At 34.3% G+C, this 24,264-nt stretch overlaps 1 protein-coding gene across 6 annotated transcripts in view; it reads left to right on the top strand.

The window, feature by feature from the left end:
• Positions 1 to 20,516, top strand: part of LOC117178928 (early endosome antigen 1) — a 50,892-nt gene extending 30,376 nt beyond the window's left edge. For 5 of the 6 annotated variants that reach the window (XM_033370492.1, XM_033370491.1, XM_033370490.1 and 2 more), the window contains 12 exons: positions 2,590 to 2,765; positions 5,357 to 5,529; positions 5,842 to 7,189; positions 7,276 to 7,391; positions 8,006 to 8,146; positions 8,244 to 8,341; positions 8,425 to 8,608; positions 8,801 to 9,023; positions 14,078 to 14,325; positions 17,489 to 17,697; positions 17,791 to 17,944; positions 18,954 to 20,516. In XM_033370492.1, the coding sequence (XP_033226383.1) occupies positions 2,639 to 2,765; positions 5,357 to 5,529; positions 5,842 to 7,189; positions 7,276 to 7,391; positions 8,006 to 8,146; positions 8,244 to 8,341; positions 8,425 to 8,608; positions 8,801 to 9,023; positions 14,078 to 14,325; positions 17,489 to 17,697; positions 17,791 to 17,944; positions 18,954 to 19,067 (3,135 nt within the window). In that variant the 5' untranslated portion in view covers positions 2,590 to 2,638 and the 3' untranslated portion in view covers positions 19,068 to 20,516. Of the gene's footprint in view, positions 1 to 2,420; positions 2,509 to 2,589; positions 2,766 to 5,356; positions 5,530 to 5,841; positions 7,190 to 7,275; positions 7,392 to 8,005; positions 8,147 to 8,243; positions 8,342 to 8,424; positions 8,609 to 8,800; positions 9,024 to 14,077; positions 14,326 to 17,488; positions 17,698 to 17,790; positions 17,945 to 18,953 lie in introns of those variants that run through there. The other variant, XM_033370494.1, reaches the window with a different exon arrangement.
• Positions 20,517 to 24,264: the final 3,748 nt, after the last annotated feature.

Below are 24,264 nucleotides of genomic sequence, written 5' to 3'. Positions count from 1 at the left end.
ATATATATATATATATATATATATATGAAAGAAATTGAAATTTCTATTGTCTATTCTGAAAACTGAATTTGATGAATTTTGAAGCAATCTTAATTTTAAAGAATTTTAAGAGTCCAAATTGTAATTCCAAGAATTTGTCATTTGATAGAATATAAAATATTTATTTAAAAAAATCTGAATTGAATAAGATCCTAATTTGAAGGTTATTCAAATTAGAACACCGTTACCATTTTCATAGATTATTATATACAGTAATCCAAATTAAAATCAAACGAATTAAAAGTTCATGCTGATTTTTATAATAATCCAAATTGAAATCAAATACAAATTTAAACCATTGGCATTACTCTCAATTAGACGAAATTTAAAAATACGAAATTTTGCAAACAAAATTTTCTATGAAACTTTCACAATTGAAAAATTGTAAACTTAATGGTGCCTGGAACAAATACGATTAAAAAATATTTAATTAAGCAATTCAAAATGGAACGTCATTCCGTTAAACCAATTTCTCTAGATTTCTAGAATATTCAATTTTCAGTTTAGAATTTAAACTTTTTACTGCACCAACCAAAGGTCAAAACTGAAGAAATGATGCACAATAAAACAGAATGTTTTAAAATTATGTGGTTTCTGATTTTTTAACGTATAAAAAAAATCTAATCAGAAAATTTGAAAACGTAAATCTTCAAAATTGGAGTTGCAAATTTTAAAACATTGGGAATTTTTAAAGTAAAACTTTGTATTCGTAATTGAATAAAAAATCAATAAAGCTGAGACCCGTAAAATTTTAATGATTCTTAACCAGTTAACTGGCAATAGAGCATATAGGCGCAGAAAAAAATCTGTGGTAAAACTGGTAATGACGCATATATGCGCGCTTTTAACAAATCACGAAAAAACTCAACGGAGTTTGATGAAACATGGTATCCCCTAGTTTTTTTGGTGGCTGATTACGAATCTGAATTTGAAATTAAGTGCCAGGTCTGGCACACAAGGTCGATTTTGAGTCCATCAGTTAACTGGTTCATTAAGTTTTTTTAAATAGAAAACATTCATATCTTAGAATGAACAAATTCCAATTTTTAAATTTCAAAAATAAAAAAATATTGAAATTTCGTCGCACGGTTTGAGGAATTGAAGTTTTTTGATTTTTACATTTTATTTTTAGCCTACCGGCAATTAAGAAATGTCTTTTACCAGCAATATTTTATAGGATAAGTAATAAGTATTTTCATTCGAGAAATGTGAATTGTCTATAAACATATCATAAAATCGATTTAAAAATGTGTTTAAACTTCTTATAAATTTAAAGTTATAAAAATTCAGCAGAAAATTCTCGAATTGAAAATTTTATATAAAGCGGAAAATATATATTATCAATATTGTTGGTAATTATTAAAATCGGTATCAAAGTTCAGGGTAAACCCCCCTAATGGCAGGCGAAATACAATCTACGACGTAAGAACGATCCGAAACACATATGAGTAGATTGTAAGATTCATCGGAAAAGATATGGTTTAATGCACTTGAGGTCATTAATTTATTCCTATTGAAGGCTCATTTATAATTAATAATTTTATGCAATTTTTCAATCCAAAGCAACAAAATTTTGCCATTAAAAGTTGCAAAAAATGCCTTGAACATCGAACAATAATAATTTAGTAATTATATTTAAAAAAACACTGCTCTGGCAGCAAAAAGTTGCAAACATTTTTAATGGATTAAAATAAAACTTATTTGTAGCCAATTATTTTTAGGTAGAAACTAGACGAAAGTAGATTCGCCTTAGTAGCGAGTCTGATAATTAATAACCAATGTGTTTTCTCTTCCGACATTACATTCGTTATAGGATCAGTAGACACGTGTAATGCGGAAGGAAAACTAAAAATAATTTAAATTTGTGTACACATTTGCATGATTTGAAGATTATATATATTTCAATTCTAATTTTCGCAATTAGTCAAATTTTGTCAAATTCAATTTAAAAGAATTTAAGCTTTTGTTATAATTATTAGTAATTCTGATTTTATATTGATTCCAAGTCTTTTGAATATCAGATTTTTCACATTCCAATTTTCCACTCTATTTAAAATCTGGTGTCTTCAAACTTAATGTTGGATACATTTTTATGCTCTTAAGCAGACATAATGATACTTTCTCACCTTCGTCTTGCTAAATTGAAAATAATGAATTTTAATTTTCTTTTCTGTGCAATTAAGGCTAATGTCGTAATTATTCAAATGCACTGTACATATTTTGAAAGAGAGTGTAAACAGATAGCATCATATTTTTCCAGTCGTGCTTCATAGGAATCTATTTTAGTTCCGATTGGATTCCCATCGAATGATGGAAATTGAGTCCAGTAAATGGAATCGCCCCGCTTGCTGCTCATAGCGAGATCCGGCATGAAATTGCTTCGTTGATTCTCAAGACTAGTCTATAACACATCCGGTTGACCTCTGCTTTGAATCAGGATTCAAATAGGCGCTTGATTTCCTTCCGGAAGTAATGAATGTGTCGATTTATCCAACCCCCCCCCCCCTTTACTCTCACTCTAATTAAAACCATTCTGTCTCTATGTTTTAGAATGGTAGCATCCACCTAAATTCGAAACTGGCGACCTCTGAGCCTCCAGATGGAGAACCCCAGAGAAAGTGAAGATGATCTGAAGGTGCAGAGTGTGCCGCGGCAGGACTTGGGAGCACTAGAAGATGTGAACTCTCCCACGACCGACAAGACCCTCAATGATGAGGATGCTGATAGTATGTGTCTTTCCAATTTAAAACAATTTATTTATGTTTGTGGAAGGCCTCTATCTCGCCAACATTACCCTAGCTCCTCTCCCCCCATGCCCCTATGTCGCTGACACTTTCTTCCATTTCTTCTTTTCCCTCTTTACAGTATCACCCCCTCTCCATCATACCCGTCTCTTTTATTCCTTTCCACCTAACCCTCCTTATGCTTTTGTATCTGATACCTCCTCACACGCTCTTTGTTTCTTCTCTAGCCTAACCCTTTTCACTTTCGCCCACACTCCCTAGCCTTAGGTACCCTAAGATCAAGTAATTTCTTGACATATTAAAAGCTTAATCAAAGAAACGCCTTTGCTAACCTAATTGTTAAGCAATTATCCACATTTCGTGATTTATCGCCACCAGCAATATAAATTAATTTTTGGTTAGATTGCAGAGTAGGGGCGTTACCTCTATTTTGGCTGGAAAAAAATTTTTGTTTGGTAACAAACTATTAGAATCTTCAATTGAACGATAAATAAATCGATTTGATGAGGCAAAAATGTTAAATTATTGTTACTTTTGCTACTGTGATGTTTAAAATATCGGTCTGTGACGATATATCGTAATGATAATGTTTAACGAAGTTTGTTGGGCTAGAAAACCAGTATTTTTCTGCAAAAATTTATAAGAATCTTTAACTGAACGATAAATGAAGCCATTTGTCCAAACAGAAGTTAAAAATTATTGTTACTTTTGTTACTACGATATCTTAAATATGGGTATGTCACGAATCGGCATGATCATATTAAACTTACCATTCAGGTGCTTTTAAACATCTTGAAAGGTCACAAAAATAATTCTGTCAAAACTCTATCCTTTTCCAACGTTTCGTAGGGGACGGGAAAGCACCCCTATGACTAATGAAAAAAATAATTTTGGTCAAATCCCTACCCAATTTCAACTCCTCGTTAAATATGATCATTATGATATATCGTGACAGACCCATATTGGAGACATCATAGTGACAAAAGTAACAATAATTTTAAAATTTGCCTTATCAAATCGCTTCATTAATCGTTTAATTAAAGATTCTAATAGTTTGTTGCCAAACAATTTTTTCCAGCCAAAACGGAGGTGACGCCCCTATTCTGAAATTTAACCGAATTTTTTACCCATGTGCACTATCTGTATAAAAAAACTAATTTGGTTTCCAGAACAAGCACTGTCCAAATTTACTTAAAAATCTTTTAGGATTGTATTTTTATGCGGAAAATACTTGTGGCGTTTATACCTCAAAACTCACGAATTACTGGGATCGTCCCGATTACTGGGACATTTACCTTAAGAAGCCTTTCTGATAGAAGTCACTGTTCCGTGCAAAAGTACTTGAATTGTAAAAGCCTTTGCGGCAAGTGATACACGGTTATACATTTCGGCAGCAAAACTGAAGATTTTCAAAACCTTAGCAATTGCAAGGTTTTAATTTAAACCTTAAAATTTAAAGCATTTCAAATTTTTAGCCATGTTGATACTTACTATATGAGTCATATCTTTTTCTCTGAGGTTTTTTGGCGAAATGGTAAAGACCATAAAAAACGGACGTTTGTGCACAAAGTGCATGCACTCTTCTTTTTTGAGAAAAATAGGTCAGTAAAATAGAAAATAATTATTTTTACGAATATAAGAGTGCACAGACGTCCGTTTTCATGTTCTTTAAAATAATTTATCGAATTTTCAGCAAAATAACGCAGAAACGGATACGGCTCATTGAATAAATATCATATGCCTTTAAATATGAAAGTGTTTATTTAAGTTAAAAATTTAAAAATGTCAAGGTTTTAACAACTTTTAAATTATTTAATTTATTAGACCTTCATTTGAATCTAAACATTTTGAGGGTATGCTATTCGACATTCTGCACTAGCAAATGTTTGAGTTTTGTAAGTGTACAACTTATTTACTCTATTTTTAATGTTTAATTATGAATCTATGAAATTTAGTATAAATTAAAAATGTTTCTACCTTCAAAGTTTCGAACTTTAAATTATAAACACTGGGTAATATTTTTCGTTAATAAAGAGTAAATTAATTTAATTATTTTAATTGAATAATATCGACAACTTTTAACTGGATGTTGTACAATTCTAAACAATTCAAATACGTCAAGTTTAAAATTGTTCATTTTTAGGTGATTGAAATTTTCAAAACTTCGGTTTCAAACGTCGTATTCTATAAATGCCAGGTCTTGACAGAGATAACGTTGTATCAACAAAAATCTGTTTCATTGGAATATTTTGTCAAACTGTTAGCATTTTGTTATGTGGGACAGTTTGTTCTACGATATTTTCTACGAAATACGATGTAGAACACAACATTCTTAGGTAGAAATCAGTTGTCAAACTATAAACATAGTTTAAAATTGTTTAATTAACAGTATTTTATGCAATATTTAAAACAATCGCTTAAGTACTTTTGGTTTTAAATTTATGTTTAATAAAATAGCTTTGAAGGCTTCTGTTTTAAAATTTGACTTTCTTTAAATGATTATCTAGAAGTAAAAAGAAATGAATGAAAATGTAATAAAAACGTGTTAGTAAAAATTTAATTTCAATTTTTAGGCACGATGAACAGCGACTGCAATGTAACAGTGATCCACGTGAGTGAGTCGAAACTCAACAAAGAGAAAGAGGCTATATCAGCTTTGGAAAACGAGAAGAAAGACTTAGAGAGCAAGGAGAGCAAAGATGGAAGTGATAGTGGAGTGGAAGGCTGCGCCACTGAAATCCCAAGGGTAATTTTTCCCCTCTTACGAAATTAACCGTCAATACAAAAATTATATTTTTTAAATAAGATATATTCAATTTCTATCCATCACTAGGACATTTACAACAACAAAAATTCAAGCAAAAGTTTGCAAGCTTCTTATGTTTGAATCTTATTTTTCACCTTTTTTGGAAAAATTCCTTGTTCTTCTGACTATAAACAACTCAACAGTTAAATCTATATTAAATTTAAAGACCAAACTAAACTGATGGACATATTTGCCCCTGGAAGAGAATAATGACCCCAGTCGAAAGTATCGTTATAATATTAATTTTTACAGGCAAGAAGTAACAGCGTCGACTATGCAAGTAGTTGCGGAGGCCTCGATGAAGCATCTTGTGATTCTAGTCTAGTAAGTTGTTGTTCCGTCTACGAAGATCCATGCGCTATTTTACCCGACGATATGAGACTGAACGCAGGAGGCGAGGGAACAAGCGAGGGTGGCAGCGAAAGTTCATCCATAGCCGGAAGCATATCAGCCCGAGTGAATCGAGTCAACGGCAAAAGAACAGCCTTGACCTCCAACGCCACCAAGAAAAAAGTGAGCACTGTCGAACCCCAAAAAGTATCTCGAGCAAAACCTCCTCCACCAAATTCTACCTTCACTCCCATAACTCCTCGAACCAAAGCTCGAACTATAACACCAAGAAACATTCTCACTCGAACGCCATCAGTCAGCAAAGATAGAGCAAGGTCCAGAGAAAAGTCGATTCCCCGAGAGACTCCAAGGGATTCTACGAATCCCGGCAGTAGTCGAAGTTCAATGTCTTTTCGTTCACCTCCTTGTCCAGTTACACCAAAAACCAGATCGAGGCCAACTCCTGATTCCCTGCCTTCAGTATTAACCACCGAGATCAACAAGGATTTGGCTCAAAGCGGAAGAGGAACGAGTGCCTCTAGATCAAGAGGAGGATCTAGTACTAGAGGTCGAAACCCTTCGACTCCTTCTGATGAAGCTCGCAAGGCTCCCTCTTCTGCAAGAACCGTTTACACAGGGCGACTAGAGATAACAAATCTTCGTACTGATAGGATGGCTATGAGCTTAGATAAAAATGCCTTGGAAGCTTATGCTACTTTACCTCGTAGAGCTAGAAATCGATTTTCGAATGTCAAACCCAACGAGATAGGCGAGCCAGCGGGAAGGAGTCGCTCAGGAAGCAGAGAGGCTAGTTTGAGTAGAAGTGCGGTTAAAAAACCACTAAATACGAAAGACACAACTGCAATTCATAGGAACTTGCCTCTCTATCCGAAAACAAAGACTGTCGAGAGAACTCGAATTTATCATGAGACGAGCGTGCAGACTGGTCTGACTGGTAGTGATATTGAAAATGTGTTTGCTGGAATCGCCACTAGGATTCCGAATCCTGAAACGTGTGAGAGAACGCATCAAGGGATTCAGACGGAAAGTTCCTGGCATGATGTAAAGACATTGAAGGCTGAATTGAAACGAGCTGTGGATGAAACTAATGCTAAAAAAGTCGAGAATGGGAAGCTAAAGGCGGAAGTTGAGGCGTTAAAGAAACGGTTAGTGGAGGAGGAGGCTGATCATGCTTTCGCGAAGGAGGAATTGAATAAGAATGCTCAGAGGGTTTTGGCAATGCTGGGTACCCCTCAATCTGAATATCCAGGTAATTATGGATCATAGATTTCAGTTAGCGATCTGAAAGTGACAAACTTAATTAGAAACTTATTTTGCAAATTTCTCGTTCTGTAGAAGGCAGCGATAGTTTTCTGGAACTTGAAACTCATTTGCAATCATCGGGTCAAGTTGTGGCGAATCAACAAGTTGAAATTGAAGATTTGCAATCACTTTGTCGTATGCTTAATAGGGTAAGTAGTTTGCATATAAAGTTCTCAAATTAAATTCGAAGCCAAATTCTTCATTTTTATATCATTATTTTTCAATTGAGAACTTTCAGAATTAAATTACGTTGTATTGCCAGTTTAATAAGTAGATAATTTCAAAGTTTAAAAATGAATAATTTTTTAGCTAAAGCCTTCAAATTGTTAACATTTTATTTCAAATTAGGAGAAGCAATCCTAAATCAAGCCGTTAATATTGGAAGAATTTTTTTATTTGGAATATAAAGATTTTTGGTTCAAATTAAACGTATTTAAAATTGTGTACTTTATAATTTAAGCTTTGAAAATGGTTTGAATTGAAATGTTTTCAAAAAGAAGGTTGTTTAGTTCTGTATGCTTTGAATTTGTACCCGGCGAAATCCTGCGGTTGTCCTTATGGCAAATTTTTAATTATATATATATATATTTTTAAAACGTACTTTAAAGCATAAATTGTTTGGTTTTGAATGCGTAGATTTCAAAATTTCAATAAAAGGGAACAGTTTTTAAAAATCTAGAAATAAAAGGATTTTTTCTGAGTCTTAAACAAGTGGTCAACCTGAATAATAAAACTAAATTATATTTATTGTTTTTCCCTGTAGGATTTGGAGAAAAGTTTAGCAGCTCAAAAAGCTCTTCTTCAGCAGCAGCAGGAATTGGAAGCAGAGTCGAGTGAAATGCAAGATTTCCTCCAGGAAGAGAAAGCTTCTTTCGCAGAGGCGCTCAAAGAAGCTGAAATGGAGGTATAATTAAATGATTAAAAAATCTTAGCAATGCTTCAAAGTATTTTATACCATTTAGCAAAATAAAATATTATATAAATTAAAATACTTTTTTCAGTTAAGAACGAAGGAAGATCTTGTAGTTCTTCAAAGATCTGAATTGGAGAGGCAAACTGAGGAGTGCAAACATCTTGTACGGATTAGTGAACAAAGAAGGTACGTTGGCATTAATAAAAATCTTGACATTAATATTATGTAAGTATTATAATCGTTCGTCATTTTTTTATTGCTTTTCACAGGCAAGAGAATTTATCTCTGAGCGTGAGATTAAATGCAATAGAGAGAAGAAGCAGGGATCTTTTACTTGCCCAAGGAGCTGCAGTTTCTGGCGCCTCGGTTGCTCTTGCCGGACTAGGGAACCGACTAGAGGGTTTAGTTGATCAGTTGGTAGTGTCGTACAACATATTAGAAAACGATCTTGAGGTAATTTTCATCTTTATTAATTTACACTTTAAAAATAGAGCTTGAAATGTTTCGATTTCTAATAGTTATATTTTAATTTTTAAAGTAATTTTTACTTGCACTTGATTATAAAACCTATTGTATAGTTCCCTGCTATCTTTTTCATTTGAGTTTTTTTTTTATTTTTCTTTGAGGTTTGAATTTTTTTTCTAGGATGAAATATTCCATAACGAAGCCTACAGTCAAAGTAACAGCAGCGTTGATTCCAGTCCTGTGAGTTCGAGACACAGTATCAAAGATTGTACACCTAGTCCGAAAAGAGGAACTTTCGTTTCTGCTGTGATTGGAGCGATTAGAAATGCAGCAACTCATCCATTCATGGGAAAAAGTTCCGACAAGAAATCTACCTTGGAGACTGCCAAACAAATTCAAAAAGGTATTTGAATATATTCTGGTATTTTCATAGGGACTTAAAATGATTTTTATAATAAAATAATACGATTCAATGGTATAAACGTATGACGAGTAGATTGTCGTCGCTTAGTTATCAGCCAATCAGAAGTTGGTATATCTAAAAAATATACTAACAAAAACATGGCGCAGGCAATCCATTTGTTTATTAATGGCATTAATGTCAGCTTAAAAGTCAAACTCAGAGAAATTTCTTTTTTTTCTGCCTTAGTTCTGCTATCTTTTGTGGATCGATTTTTATTTATAAACACGCAATTTGGGAATAAGATTTCAATTTTTCCTAGTATATTTTCGATCGTATTAAGGTAAATGTCCTATTAATCGTGACAATCGCAATAATCGTGAAAGTTGGTTATAATTTGAATATATTCTTAAATAATATGCTAAAAATAAAATTTCATGATAAAACCCATTAATTTTTAGCATCTCATAGTATCATGTGGAATTGCAAATAATTATAATCAGATGAAAAGAAAGAAAATTGGCGTTACGATTACTGGCACTAAGGTCACGATTACTGGCACTAAGGTCACGATTACTGGGACGTTTACCTTTTGATTTTGAGTTTTTACATGGGTTTTATTATTATTGTTAGAGTTGAGACCACAAGAGTCTCTGACGCTGGGGTAATCGCCTTGCAGGTCCATGCGTGAGCCCAAAGTCCTCTCCATGCGGCGAGGACCGCAGCCACGCTATTGGCCGATACGCCTGGCTTAGTGAGTGGCAGCCGCTTTTCTGCAATCGCAAGGCTGTGACAAAAAATATGAATAGCTGTTTCATCATTCTTGCCGCACAGGCACTCATATTGATTAGAACTTGAATTTAAACCCATGAGTGTTTCCACTTGTCTGCAGCCAGTGGCCATTTTCCACTTATTTTATGTTGCTCGATCAGCCAACTGCTGATATCCTCTGTGACTAATCTACTGCAAATGCCTGCAACTGGTTCTGGGCAAGTGAAGTTTTCTCTCGCTGCTATTTTTGCTAGCCTGTCCGAGATCTTATTGCCTTTGATGCCACTGTGTCCAAAGATCCAAAGTAGAGTCACTCGGTTTTCCGTCTTTAGATTGTGCAGTGCTTCTAAGCACTCCCATACTAGTAGCGACGTAGTTGTTGTTTTATTCGGGGCATCATCTTTTTACGATAGGCACCGGCTTCTGCTTTTCCTTGTTACTGTAGTCATCTGTGAAGTAATTGTCCCCATTACTAGGCAGCTGTGCCTCGCCGTTAACTCATTACACTCTTGTGGATAGTTTAATACGGTACTTATTGTCAAAGAGATAGCAAAAGGCTCTAACAGGCTCTAAGCCTGTTAGTGCCACCAATGCCACTATAGGTATTGACTTCGAGGCACCAGTGACGCCTCTTAGAACCAGTCCCCTGATTCTCTGCAATCGAGACTTTAAACTGGATTGACTGATTATCGGGTCTTTATGCGCATCCAGATGCTGACCTTTCGATGACCAGTATGTCGTCCGCGTAATTTATAGCGTGGTATCCTTGACTAGTAAGTAGATGAAGCGGTGCATCCACTATAAAATTCCACAGCAAATTCGATTCACGATTGCAGTTGACACACCATGTACTATCATGGCGTCCTGTTCACTACCACTCTAGAGGTTTAGGGCCGTTTTGGTCGAGTGGCCAACTCTATAGGCGTGTCGCCCCTTGTGAAGTGATCTACTTAATAAGACCTTATCGTGGACATATATCTATCCACAAGTCTTTCGACCATTAGCTTAGTTAGTTTATAGTCGGGCGGAGGGCCCCAATGGAGCCCACCAGGCGCTCAAGCTGAAGCAGTTGACCCCAGACCTCTCGGTGAAGAACAGTATGTCAGCCATTGATCACGTTATAATTTATTTACGTTCCATGAAAATGAACCAAAGGGTTTGTTGCCGGGGCTTAGGTAATGTCGGGTACTGACTTTAAACATGCAGAGATGTTTGTCATCCCTGTGGCATTTCCTGCACTCTTTTATGGGGTTGTATCCCATATTGTGCATGTGATAGTTCTGGTGGTTGCGCCCTTTAAGAATCTGAACCACTGTCCTTATGTCTTTATTGGGTAAACCCAGGATTTACCTAGTTCTGTCGATCTTGTACGTATAGCCCAGGATGGCCTTTGTCTATTGGCAACCCTGAGTTAGTTCCCAGTATTCTCGGTGCTTTATTCGGATCCTGTTTTGGATGGCCATCCCGATGCAGCAAGACGCTAGTTCCAGTCCCGTTTCTGGGCCTGTGTATTCAATTAATATGTCGCTTTTCGACAGCTGATCTGCTTTTTCATTGTTCATGATCCCTATGTGACTAGGAACCCACATGAGGGTTTATTTTGTTCTTTTGCGCAAGTTCGTCTAATGCATTTAAGCATTCTCAAACCAGCTCTGATGTTATTAAGTTTTCAACTGCAGTTAATGTCGCTTGTCTGTTCGAGCAGATTTTAATCTTCCTACCATCAGCGTTTTTCTTCATTAATTTGTCGGGGCAATGGAGGCTGGCCAAGACCTTCGTTTGAAAGATGATGGCATTTTGTCAAAGTGGGATCTGCATCCCACTACCCTTCCTGTGCTGTCAGAGATTCTTGATCCTTCTTCCCGCCCTTTCCTTTGGAGCCATATTTATCTTGCTTCATTTCCAGAATTGGTAGTGTTCCGATGTCATTCGGGAGCCTAGTGTGTTTAATTTTCCAAGTCCTTATATTTGCTCTTGTCAGGCAACTCATCGCGTGACTCGCGCTAGTGGTTATCACACTGCGTAGCTATTCCGCAGAGATCATGTATCTTATCGCCGCAGTGGGCGCATAGTGTTGGTACTTTCATGTCGATGGTTTCTAAAAAGAACAGAAATAAGAAATAAAAAAATAAAAATATTTGAAAGTTTCTTGTTTTGAAAGTTATAGGAGCCTAAATTACATTATAAACTGTAATACAAAATTCTGGCGTTTTGAATTAGTAGAAAATGTTTCGAAAAATAATAGGTTATTTATTCGTCCTGAAAAAATAGCTAAATGAAGTTAGCTTAATTCTTAACGGTAACGAAAAGATAGCCTCTTCGTAGAACCCATCGACGTATCGTTTTGAAGACTTGAGTGTAGAATCTTTGCCATTCCGCATTTTCCCCCACATACTAAAAATGAATGAAAATGGGTAGAACAACAAATCACCGGCAGCGATGGTTTCCAAGACCTGCCTTCCCCGCTGAAGTCCACTATGTGTGGACGTATTCCTTATTGTTCCTTAATGCCGTAGCTTTTGGGTAATTTCACGAGCCTACCTTTGAGATTTCCAAGGGCTAACTGGAACAAGATATATTTGTATTCCAAAAGACGCTCCTTCGGTCATTTTCCAGCCCACTATCTTTCTCCTCAGTTCTTTCGTGCATAGTCAAATCGAGAACCTCGCTCCTGTTTTTAATATGTAATGAGGGAATGTCACCAGGATTAAGGATCTCCAGTTCAGTACCTACTAGGTATTTACCTAAATCTCCTTCTGGCGTTGATGTGTGTACTCCATCAACTTGTATGGTGGGAGCATGCGTCACAGCCCAACAGAGGAAAAATCCTAGGGGTGTTTTGGTGGTACATGAGCCTCAGAACGATCATAGGTTCCTTGGAAGTATCGGGAATCAGTACGGCCGCTCTGCGGTACCTTTGAAGACACTCACATTGGTTGTCCACATATAGTCCCTCCTTGAGCTTAAACAATGATGTTCTCTCCACCAACCAATCCCGCGACCTGATATCTGCAGCGTACATTACGATGGTCCTCGGCGTGATGAAGGTGTGGTCATAACTGCGTGCACGCCCTCTCGCGGGACAATACATAAATCTCTTTACAGATTTCCACAGACAGGCTTCAAGGTAAACCGATGCGATAATAACTTTCACAAGGACGTTTTTATCCATATGTGCGAAAGTAAGGCCCTGTCTTTCCAGAGCCTCAGGCCGTTTCTACTCCCTGTTCGGGGGAGTGTTTTTGGAGTCCTTCTTACAAATGTCCATAGCCCATCCAGGGGGAGTTGCGCCAGATGCTGTTGCGATCTCCGACATCCCTTGTTTGAAGTCTTGGCTACTATTTGAGAGCCGCGCTATGTGCGCTTCCTTTTTCGGGGCACCGTTAATGGATTTCCTCAATATAGAGAACACAGTCTTCTTTCCTTAAACCGCAGCAACTTGCATGTTGTCATCGATGTTAGCGGTTTTCATCGCGGTTCCTCATTGGGTGTGGGTTAGATTAGGGTCCGGCGGCGCAACCCTTGTTATTCTTTGCTATTTTGATTTTTTCTGCCATGATGGTCTCACGAGTAGCTAGGAAAATAAACCCCCCTGCAGATCCCCACTTGCAGGGGGAGGGTCTACAACTTTACGTACGAAGGGATTCGACCTGGTATCCCAAAATCTCCGTTAAGGCACTTCCTTTTTAAGTCCATCTCGACATGCCTTCAGCAAGTCGTCCTTCCTTGTTTTAAAAATTTGGGTTAAAAGTAATAAATGAACCATTTTTATGATACACATGATGTTGTGACTTCTCATTTGAAGCTGTTTTCTTTAGAACTTCTCCTAAACCGGTCCTCTTGATAAAATCATACCGATCCTAATAAATGAATATTAAAAGAGATATTACACTATTACAAGAGAAAATCGGGAAAAATGTTCATTCCGATATTTAAACGAATTTGTAAACGAAATTTCGGTAGACACCTTGAGTTCAGTGGCGCCTTTTTTGCTCGTCAAATCTGCAATCGGAAAACCTAGAGATCCTCAAGGCAGAGTTGAGACATGGGGTATACTTTAATTATGATTGTTGCCGCTGTCCGGTAATAATATTTATTTTTAAAAAATATATACTTCAAAATTTCCAAAACTAAAAGAGTTAATAAAAAATAACACTGCTTAAACTTTTCACGAAAAATAAAAATATTAAAGTTACGGTATAGCGAGGAGAGGATCTCTAGAAAAACCTAGCAAAGAGTTTTGAGGGGGTTGGTAAATTAATTCAAGAACCAAATTCTTTTTTTAGAACTGAGTACAGAATCTTCGTCCGAATTACTTGATTTTGAAACCGAGCCTTGTCTTATGATGGAAAGTGTGTTGGAAGACGTACCTTTACCGGATACGTATTCGCACAATATGGTTTCGAGCAGCGACTCTCTGAGAAGAGCCCTGAGCGTCCCAGAAACTGAAGAAGATAGTTTTAAGAAGTCCAGGCTTAAAGTGGAAAGTATCAGTTTGACGAATCTTTCACACGCTATTTTACATAGGCGAAAGGTAAGACGTAGTCAATTTAAACCCTCCCAACCTAAGTGACGATTTCCCTTTGAGCGATTTTTTTTTATTTCGGGCTTTGTCAAAAATCGAGCTTTTGTAAAATGATTTGATGAGTATCCAATTTTTCTTCGACAGATGAAGTTTATGAATTCTAAATTTTAGATTTTTTTTAAGGATTGTGAAAGGAGTTTTTAATTATAATAAATTCTGAGTTGGAAAATTTTTTTGGCTCAATTTTTATTGGAAATGTATGTGGACCGTAAGACATAAGAAAAAATCTACAATTTAGAATTCATAATCGAAATTTGTACGGCAATATTATTAATCGATAAAGTATCTTCTAGAATGTACTTGAAAGTTGTTCTAAAATGTTCATAAATAACAATATTTATTCCTAAACGCGAGTTACTACCCCGCAGTATGGCCGCTGACCGGGAAAACGGAGAATTAGTCTGGGATTTTGAGCACCGGGAAAAAGCCGTGAATTCTTTTGAAAACTGGAAATTTTTCAGATTTTTGTTACAGATCGCCTCGTTTTTCAAAAAAATGTGTTTGGATTTTTATTCAATGTTACTAATCACCTCTGTTAAAATATTGAAGATCATTTTATATTCAAGATTTTTACTATAATGTTTCGTTCGAAAATTAATGTTTCTTACAAATTTGAAGCTTGTGTTGTTGGATCGTTCAAATACTAAATTTTTTTTTATATTTCAGAATGAAAACTTCCTTTATAGAACATATTCATATTCATTTTTTGGATTTAAAAAACGTCGTTTTGAATTATTATTTTATCTTTTCGTAGAAAGGTCATCTTTTTGGTTGCAAATTCAACTTTAATGGTTGAAAGCTCATTCTTTTAAATTAAAAAGTCTACTAGAATATTCTTCGTCTAGAATTCATTTATTTGGTTTAAAAATTCTACTATTTGGTTGAAAATGTAATTATTTCGTTGAAAACTAAACTGTTTTGTTGAACATTCGTGTTTATAGAACGAAAAAACTTCCGGTTAGATTCAAAACTCATCTTTTCGTAGAAAAGTAATCTTTTTAGTTAGAAATTTATATTTTTAATTAAAAGTTAATTCCTCTTAAGGATGTATATGCATTACATACAATCAATCTTTAAAGTCGCAAATCTTAAAAAAGATGTATAAAGTCGGCAAAAAGAGATTTCTATAATTAATTTCTGCAAATATTGATTGACAGTAGTCATTTAGAGTTTTAGGATGGTGTTTATAAAAATGTAAACTATCATTGTTTATATCAATAATGACTTATGATTTCTAAATTTTTACCCCCCCCCCCCCCCCCCCCCCCCCCTAATAGCCTATAATGTAACTTTTCTCTAAAGAGAAAGAAAAAATTAAATCTCTAAAATAGCTACTGTTAAATCAACAATTTTAAACTGAATTATTTTGTTCTAGAGCACGCCTGTAAGGCTCCATCAATATTTGTAGAAATTAATGATAGATTTATTGTTGCGGATTTTATAAATCATTTGAAAGATTAGCGACTTTTGAGATTGATTGTATGTAGTGTGCATCCCTAATTAAAAAGTCTATCATATTTTTAATTCAGAATTAATCACCTTAGATTAAAAATTGTACTATTTGGTTGACAATTTAACTATTTTTTTTTTGTTGAAAATTCATTTTTTCGTAGTAAGGTTTTCTTTTTGGTCGAAAATTCATCTTTTATGGTTGAAAGTTAATTTTTAAAAATTAAAATGTCATCTTTTTAATCGAAAATACAGCTGATTTATTGATCATTCGTATTTGTGTCCCTATTTCAAGTCCCCCGTACACAGCTATTACAACTTGCACAGTTTCTAGATCTCCCACCACGCTCCCTGTACGCTCTCCCCCGCGTAAGTGGCTGATAATGAAAAAGAGACCCGAAGAGCGAGATCTCTTTGTTTTGAATTGAGTATTTTAGCATGACGTTGTGGAAATCCATACAACTTTTACTAAAAAAATACTCTAAACGTAAAGGTAAGTCATAAATGTCAGAATATTAATATTTGTCAAGTTTAGAATGTATTTTCTTAGTCATTTTCCATTCTTTTGTTGATTGACGACCTTTCAGTGTCACGAAATAAAATTAAATATCCAAAATTTCACTTCGGTTGTATTTCGTGACACTGAAAGATCGTTAATCGACAAACGAATGAAACATGCCTGCACTGCAATGTCCAGAACTATGCTTTAAAAATATTAATATTCAAACAACTTACTATACGTTTAGTATATTTTCTCCACAAAGTTGTCTGCACTCCTATATCAAGCACTACACTATATGCTAACCTTCCAGATATTTTTACCTATCCCAGCATGAACGTGTCGGCGACGTCATGTTGCAAAACTCACTATTCCGCGAAATATTTGAGTCGTTTTTTGATTCTATTATATTGATTTTTAGTTGGAAATTTATCATACATCAACAAAACCACTTGCAAGACACTTGAAAAACACTAACATGCATACAGGCTAACGGCCCGAGAATTTTTCAACTGTGCAAATCGGGTCAGTTTGCAGCATAATATTACTCAATTTCCGCATATGAGTACCCGCGTACTGCAATTAACTATTTCTTGCCCCTTAAGCTGTGAAACTGCGCGGTCCAGCAGTTCTAGGAAGTACTACACCGCGAGTTACTCCAGTCGGATGTATTTCTCTGTATCATTATTGATGGTAAATAAATCTGCGTTTTTCGGAAAATGAGACATTGAAAAAGTTGCTTACAGGGGGCGCATCGAGACAAGGCCGTGGCAGCCAATGAACGTCGCTTGACAAAAATAATCTATAGGTCGCGGTAGAGGTGGGGGCCCCTTCAGTCTTGAAATGAAAGAATCTTTACGTTTTAAGGCCGCGGAAATAGGAGACTTCACTGTATTTCGACTTGAAATCTTAGGAGCATGATCCTTACATTAATTTTATTCAATTTTCGGCTGGGAAGTCTGAAATAAGTTTTACTACATTATTCAATATCTTACCTTCAAGTGCCTTGGAGTTCTGAAATGTTTAAATCTTTTCAAAACGTATATAATAAAACAATTAGTATTCAATAATTATTATTATAAATGACCTGGTTGAATATTTAAAAAATATTTGCTTTCATGTTTAAAAGTAAACATTATTTTATAACATTTTGATTAATGTTAGGTGGAAGATGAAGATGACGACAATTACGAATCTGTGAGTGAGTCAGAAATCGGCCTTCAAGATGGCCCAACGTCCTTGAATTATTGTCCGGCAATTAGTCTCGTCGATCAAGTAATTGACGTTGATAATCTCGTTACGAAGCTTTTAAAAGTCCTTCGTATTATTCAGCTTGACAATGATACGTGCATTCACGAGCTGCGAGATGAAAAGTAATTTTTAATTTTCGCTTATTATTCATATTTGAAGATAGGTTTTTCTTTAATTGCTTTAGTAACGAAGAATTATTTTTTTCTTTATCTTAGATCTGTTCTGGAAGCAAGACTGGAAATGACTGTAGCGGAATTGACTGAGTTGAAAAACACTTTGAGCAGTTTGCGTGAATCAGATGGAGCTTTTACGAACGGAGTTGACCAGAGGAAAATTATAGTAGAGAACTGCCGACATATGATTAAAGAGGTAGGCCAAACTTAGTTTTGGATTTTTACTGAACCGAAATATATACCTTGTACCTTTTCACTTATCCATGAGAATTTCTGTATACTGTAAATGAATTTTTATTTATACTAATGCCAGGCCTCAGACTCGCAGGAATTTATCCAGAATTCACTTTATCTATTATTTATTTTTATGTAAGACCTCATATTATATGACTTTGTCAACTGTTTCTTCATTTTAAAGCAGTACTTTTTGTAATCAAAACTCAAAAAATTATAGCAATTTAATTTGAAAGCTTAAATAGTTGAATAGTTTTAAATTGAGAACATTACAAATGTTATTATTTCTTAATGAATCCTTATAAATAAATTTGACCATTTTATGTATATGTATATTTTATTATATTACTCATATATACATCCTTATTTAAATATTTACATATATCGCTATATATCTAAAAGTAATGTTTTTGTTACGAATCATTGAATATTAATCATAACTTCTAACACTGTATACAAATTTCATACACATCATAATTTTTAGCTCTTCTTAAACATTTAGGCACAGGTAGAAGATAGATATTTTTTATTTTATAGACAGTTTTATAAATAAATTAATGATTTAGCTACTTTTCATCGGGTAAGTATACAAAAAATCTAAAAAAATATCTCTAAATTAACGAATATTTGACAAATTTATATTAAAAGCGTTTCAAACTGAGAAATTTTGAATCTTTTTAAGTCGAAAATTTTCGAAATTGAATAATTCCAAATTGGATTATTAAAAAATGAACAATAAATTTCATATTTTAATCATATTATTTCAATTTTAGGGTCCTAATCATTAAACAGTTAATGTTTTCAGAATTAAATAATTTGAAATAAAAACGTTTACTTGAATAATTACAAATTTAAAGGGCTTGAAATTAAATAATTTTTAACATACAGCTTACACTATTTTTCAAATCTGAAAAGAGTTTGATGCCTGTATTAGGTACTTTATTATTACAAAATAACAATATTTTTTTCAGGCTGCGAATAAAGAGGAATTATTGGAAGTCGATGCCGCAGCAGGCAGAGATCCGACGAACGAAGATCACAACGCGAACGAAGCAGGCCTTCCTTCCTCTCGAACTTGTTCCTAAAAAAATCCCATTATCAAGTCAAGATTATCATGTCTTACCATTTAATCCCGCCACGCATACATTATGTTATAAGTAAAATTCAGGTAGCAATACCTACAATCCAGGTCGATTGATAGAGAAATGAGCAAGTCCTGCTGCCTTGTTGGGATTTTTGCATAATATATATCGCCAGGTCGCGATTTGTCCAACGATTGGCAGAACAACATCACTTAATGCGCTTAATATAACAAATCTATGTAGACTTTTCTCTTTAAGAGCTGAAATCTTCAAAACAAATTTATGTAAATAGTTGCAAATCGCGTGCTATAGTCAATTCAGGCAAGTCGCGATTTTTAGCTGCTGTTGACTTTTATCGTATTTTTTTCGAGCAGTATTTTTCCCGTTACTCTGACACGTATCATGTTTTTTCTTTTTATTTGACCAAAGTGCGAGAGAGTAACCATAATCGCACTAAACAATTGACGAGGATTTATAAATAGGTTCTAAAATTTATTATTTTTAGAATAAGTACTGACCGTACTAGATTTTCCAATCATTGATTAAATTTCACGAGCACGAACTCGATTTTTTTAGTTTACTTCCATTTATCTATCGATGTAAAATAAAAAGCCATTTTGTTACTTATAATATTATTGTGTCTAAATTCGACTACGTCGATGAATCTTGACTTTCATATGGAATCAATGCGAAAACGGTTTACACCGTCAGACACAAATGCTTTTATTATCATCGTGATTTGAATTAGGATTAGTTTTTTAAGTCATTATTAAAGACTGTACTTTCTGTATTACTCGGAAGAATGCATCGAATCAAAATTTGACAAACTGTTGCAAATTTTAAAGTCTCTAATGAGATGTTGCCTAATATTTTAAAGTATTCTCAAATTGAGCACATTTTATTATCGAAAAAAGCATCGGATGAAATTATAATTCTTTTTTTTTAACAGTTAGTCTAATGAAATGCCAAGATAGGTTTTAACAGCATTAAAATTTCTTACAAATATTTCTTAATGCTCAATTTGTATGGGACCCTTTCCATGTGTCAGAAAAAGTTTGCTGTGATTCTTCATATGGAACAGTTTTATCAATTATTCCAAAATTTTGGCATTCTTCCCTTGCGTTTCACTCGTTTTTGAAGCATAAAAACTTTATAAATATAAGAATATCTTTTTTTTTGCGATTTCTAGGCCTCAACTTTTGATTTTGAAGTTAGATATATGAATAGTTTAATGTAAACGAGTATAACGAATCTCGCTATTCCTGTATTCCCTGCAAAATGAAATTGCTTTTGTTCCAGATAAAGAATTTACAAATATTGTATAAATATCACAGAAGTATCGTAGACTGTAAGTCATAGACTTAATCATTTTTGATATCATTACAACAAATTGCCAAAGAAGTCTGGTGTTAAAATTGTAATCTAAAAAAAAAATAAACTTTTTTTTAGAAAAGTACTGTTATTAATATTTAGTCTAAAAGTAAGGCTTGTAGAACAAATTCTCAGTATTTATTATATTGGTGAAATAATCTTTTTTAATGATAAGTATTTTGAATTCACTTAGAGAACGTCTATTAGTCACGTAAGGCTGATTTTTTTTAAGTTGCAGGCTATCTCTTATTGTAAGGATTCGTAAGATTTCGGACTGGGGGACCTTAAAAATATATTGGCCGTGGCCGAAATGGCCTTAAAATGTTTTATATACAATTAAAAACACTTTGCCGCCTTTCATGTTCTCATTTTCCACACGATAGAGATGCGGTCACTGGTGTCGATGCAATTCCTCTGGTTCCTAGGATAATCGGAGAGAAAAAATATTGGCGTTCTTTGCTGCTTAGATTTCTTTGCAAACCAAATCCTGAAATTCGTTTAGGAATTTTATCGAACAGGGAAGAAAACAATAATAAAATGGTTAATCAAATTTTAAGGATGAAATAACACTTATGTTTTCCAGAATGATGCACAATCTTACAAATATAATGAAGCGCAGTAATCCTTTTGTACAATATTAATTTGCTTGGGCGAAAGTTTGATTTATAATTTTAAATCACGCGCGCAAACCAGATTAGGTTAGGTGGGTATATTAAGATGGCTGCACGCCGATGCGCCGAGCAAAAAGTTGTTTACAAAAAGTAAACAAAATAAAGAATTCCACTAAATTTGACTTATTTTTTGGTCTTTATGCAGTATATTACCTTCTATGTGTTAAAAGTACAAAGGAATAGTAATAAGTGATATCTCCTGATGCGTTTGAAAAGCATAGTAAGACAAACAAACTGGAAAATCTCGTGACGAAAGGTTCCAAAAAAGAATGTTTGAAAAATACAGATATCAAGATTGATAAGTAAGTTGTAATAATCAAATTATATTCTATATGTCTGAATATTTAAGATTATGAACTGAAGACCCTGAAAACACATTAGCGAACCTAACCTAAAATGTATATTTGCGAATCAAATATCAACGGAAATAGGAAGCATGTTCTACACTGTAAACATTTCTTTTTGTAAATATCCACTGTGTTTTTATAATTGTATCAAAACCTGTAAAATGACTTCGTTCGTAATAGTGAACTTCTAACTAAATAAGTAAAAACACCACTTTCAATATAGTGGTTTTAAAACATTTTGGGAATTCTCGTCTCTGAAAATAGGCAGTATTTTACTCAATTATTTCCTACTTTCAAAAAGGTACTTTCCCAAAATTTTGTAAAAGCACTACATTTAATGTGGTGTTTTTACTTTTATAGTTGGAAGTTCACTTTCTTGAACGCAGTTATTTTACAGGTTTTGGTAGGTACAATTACAAAAGCGCAGTGGATATTTACAAAAAACTCTTTTACAGTGTACTTTTACAGGCCTTCATAAATATGTATTATTCTTGCAGGTATTCCCAATCCGTCAACTTTTCACAATTTTCGCCGCCATTTTGAATTGAGCATTTTGAACAAAAATAATCGTAATCAATGAGCCCTAAAACGGACAAGTAAGCAGTGTAAGCACTTTTAACCCAATGTGTCAACTTTTCTACCAAATTTCCGCCATTTTTAACTTTATATTTTTGATTAAAAATCCGTAATCGGTGACTCTTAAAACGCCCCGCGTAAACACTTTCAGTCCAATCTGTCAACGTTTTTAAATTTTTGCCGCCATTTAGAATCCATCATTTTGAATTTTGCGTTTTTTATTAAAAATTCGTAATCAGCTACCCCCAGGGTTATGCACGTAATATACCTTAGGTAAATTACATGAGGTTTTTGACGTAATTTACGTACGTATATTACATCCTCAGTTTTTTACAAAACGTAATATACGTTTTCAAGATGGTGTTGGCATTATCACATTTCGTTCCATAACTTTAAAATTGCGCCGGTAGCGGTATGCGATATTATGTTGCATGCATGAAATTTAAAGTGAATGAAAAAATTTATTATTCTACAACTTCGACAATGAATAGAAGCGGCAGACCGAAGAATTCATGTTGGGAAGAATTGTCCTTCCTTTGAAAAAAATGGTAAAAATATTGCATTTTGTCAGGGATGCAACCTCGTATTATCGAATACGGCTAAAGAAGGGTTAAGAAACCACAGGTCAATTTTCAAACCATCCGAACTGCAAATATCTTATAAATAAACAAACAAATCATTCAAGGATTGATGCAATTAGATGAAAGCAGTCAAAATAATAATTCTAAAATGAGTGGTGTCAGTTTTGATATTCTTGCTGATATTTTGATTTCAAATGAAGTTCTGATAAACAGCAACAATGTAAGCCGGTACACATAAGTATAATTCAAAAAAGTGAATTTATATTATGCTCTATCCGACTGCACCATCTTTATTACGTTTATTGTTTACACAGATTTTTTACGTATTACAAATTTTTTACGTATAATACGTCAAAAACCTCAAGTGACGCGTCACTGCACAACCCTGGCTACCCCCAGAGTTCCTCAACGGGTGCGTTCCAGGCTACCACCCGGGTGAATTGGTGGCTGAAGTAAAGAAGTGGGCGGAGTTTACTAGGGTGAAGTGGAAGGAGAATGGTAGAATTAACGGTTTCGAGTGTTCGTCAGGTGTATGTTGGTGAAACATAGTTGAGGTTACGTTACACAAAAGTTTAAAAAATGCAAGAACAGGATAAGATTTTAATTGCTGCTTCAATAATGAGGTCATTGTTATTACAAACAGTGATGTGTTCAATAATAGTGGAAGGTGATGAAGATACTAAACTTTAGATTATGAAGATACTAAACTTTAGTCTACGACTAAACTTGCGATTCGCGCCACTTCTACCCGCCAATTTCACTGTTCACTCACTTCCACCTACCTAGTTTCAGTGGGTGAAATAGTCACCCGTCGAGTGACCCCCACTCTTCACCCGAGTGATCACGGAACGGTTCACCCGAGTGAAGCCCAACACTTACCTAACATCGTGGAACGGCTCGAAGTGCACCCGGGTGGTCCCCTGGAACGCTCCCAAGCGAGAGTTGTGTCACCACTTACTCCGCATATGATTGGTGCCGCAAAAGCGGAATCTGATGTTTTGAAATTGGCGCGAGTTTCAAGTCAAATTTAATGTTCAGGCACTGCTAGAATAGTAAATAAATATAATAAAAATAATAATGTAGGTGTAATAATAAAAAATGTTTGAAAAGTAAAAAATCTTATTCATACACACTTTAAAAAAATACTATTATTTAAGACTGTTTGATAAAGGCTGTAACATCTAATAGATAGTAAGTAGAATAACAATAATAATTATTTCGATTTGTTCATTGAAAATTATTAAAATGTAAAGAATAATATTTTTAATGACATGAATGTTTACAATATTAGTTATTTAATTGGCTAAATCAAATTTTATACTACAAATTTTCAATTTTTACGAAAAAAAAATTAAAATGAGACAAAACATGGGGAAAAATGTCTAATTTTATTGTTTGTGAAGTAAAGTAAAGAAATTGAATTCTGAGGTTTAAACTTTTTCTTCGATTCCTTTTGATTAAATTATTTCGAATAAAAATAAATGTAATTCAATCATAGAGAAGACCAAAATAAAAGTTTTTCAAAACAGAGTTGAGAAATCAGTAATAAAAGAAGTATTTTTATGAGGTTAAAAACCCTTTGTTTACAATAGGTGTGTGTAATGTTTTTTTAGTTCTAAAAACTTTTTTTTTTCAAATAAGCCTCCATTTCAGA

Source organism: Belonocnema kinseyi, chromosome 8, assembly GCF_010883055.1.
Source record: "Belonocnema kinseyi isolate 2016_QV_RU_SX_M_011 chromosome 8, B_treatae_v1, whole genome shotgun sequence".
Classification (NCBI taxonomy): Eukaryota; Metazoa; Arthropoda; class Insecta; order Hymenoptera; family Cynipidae; genus Belonocnema; species Belonocnema kinseyi.
Note: the sequence above shows the minus strand (reverse complement) of the source record. Positions and strands in the feature narration are given on the sequence as shown.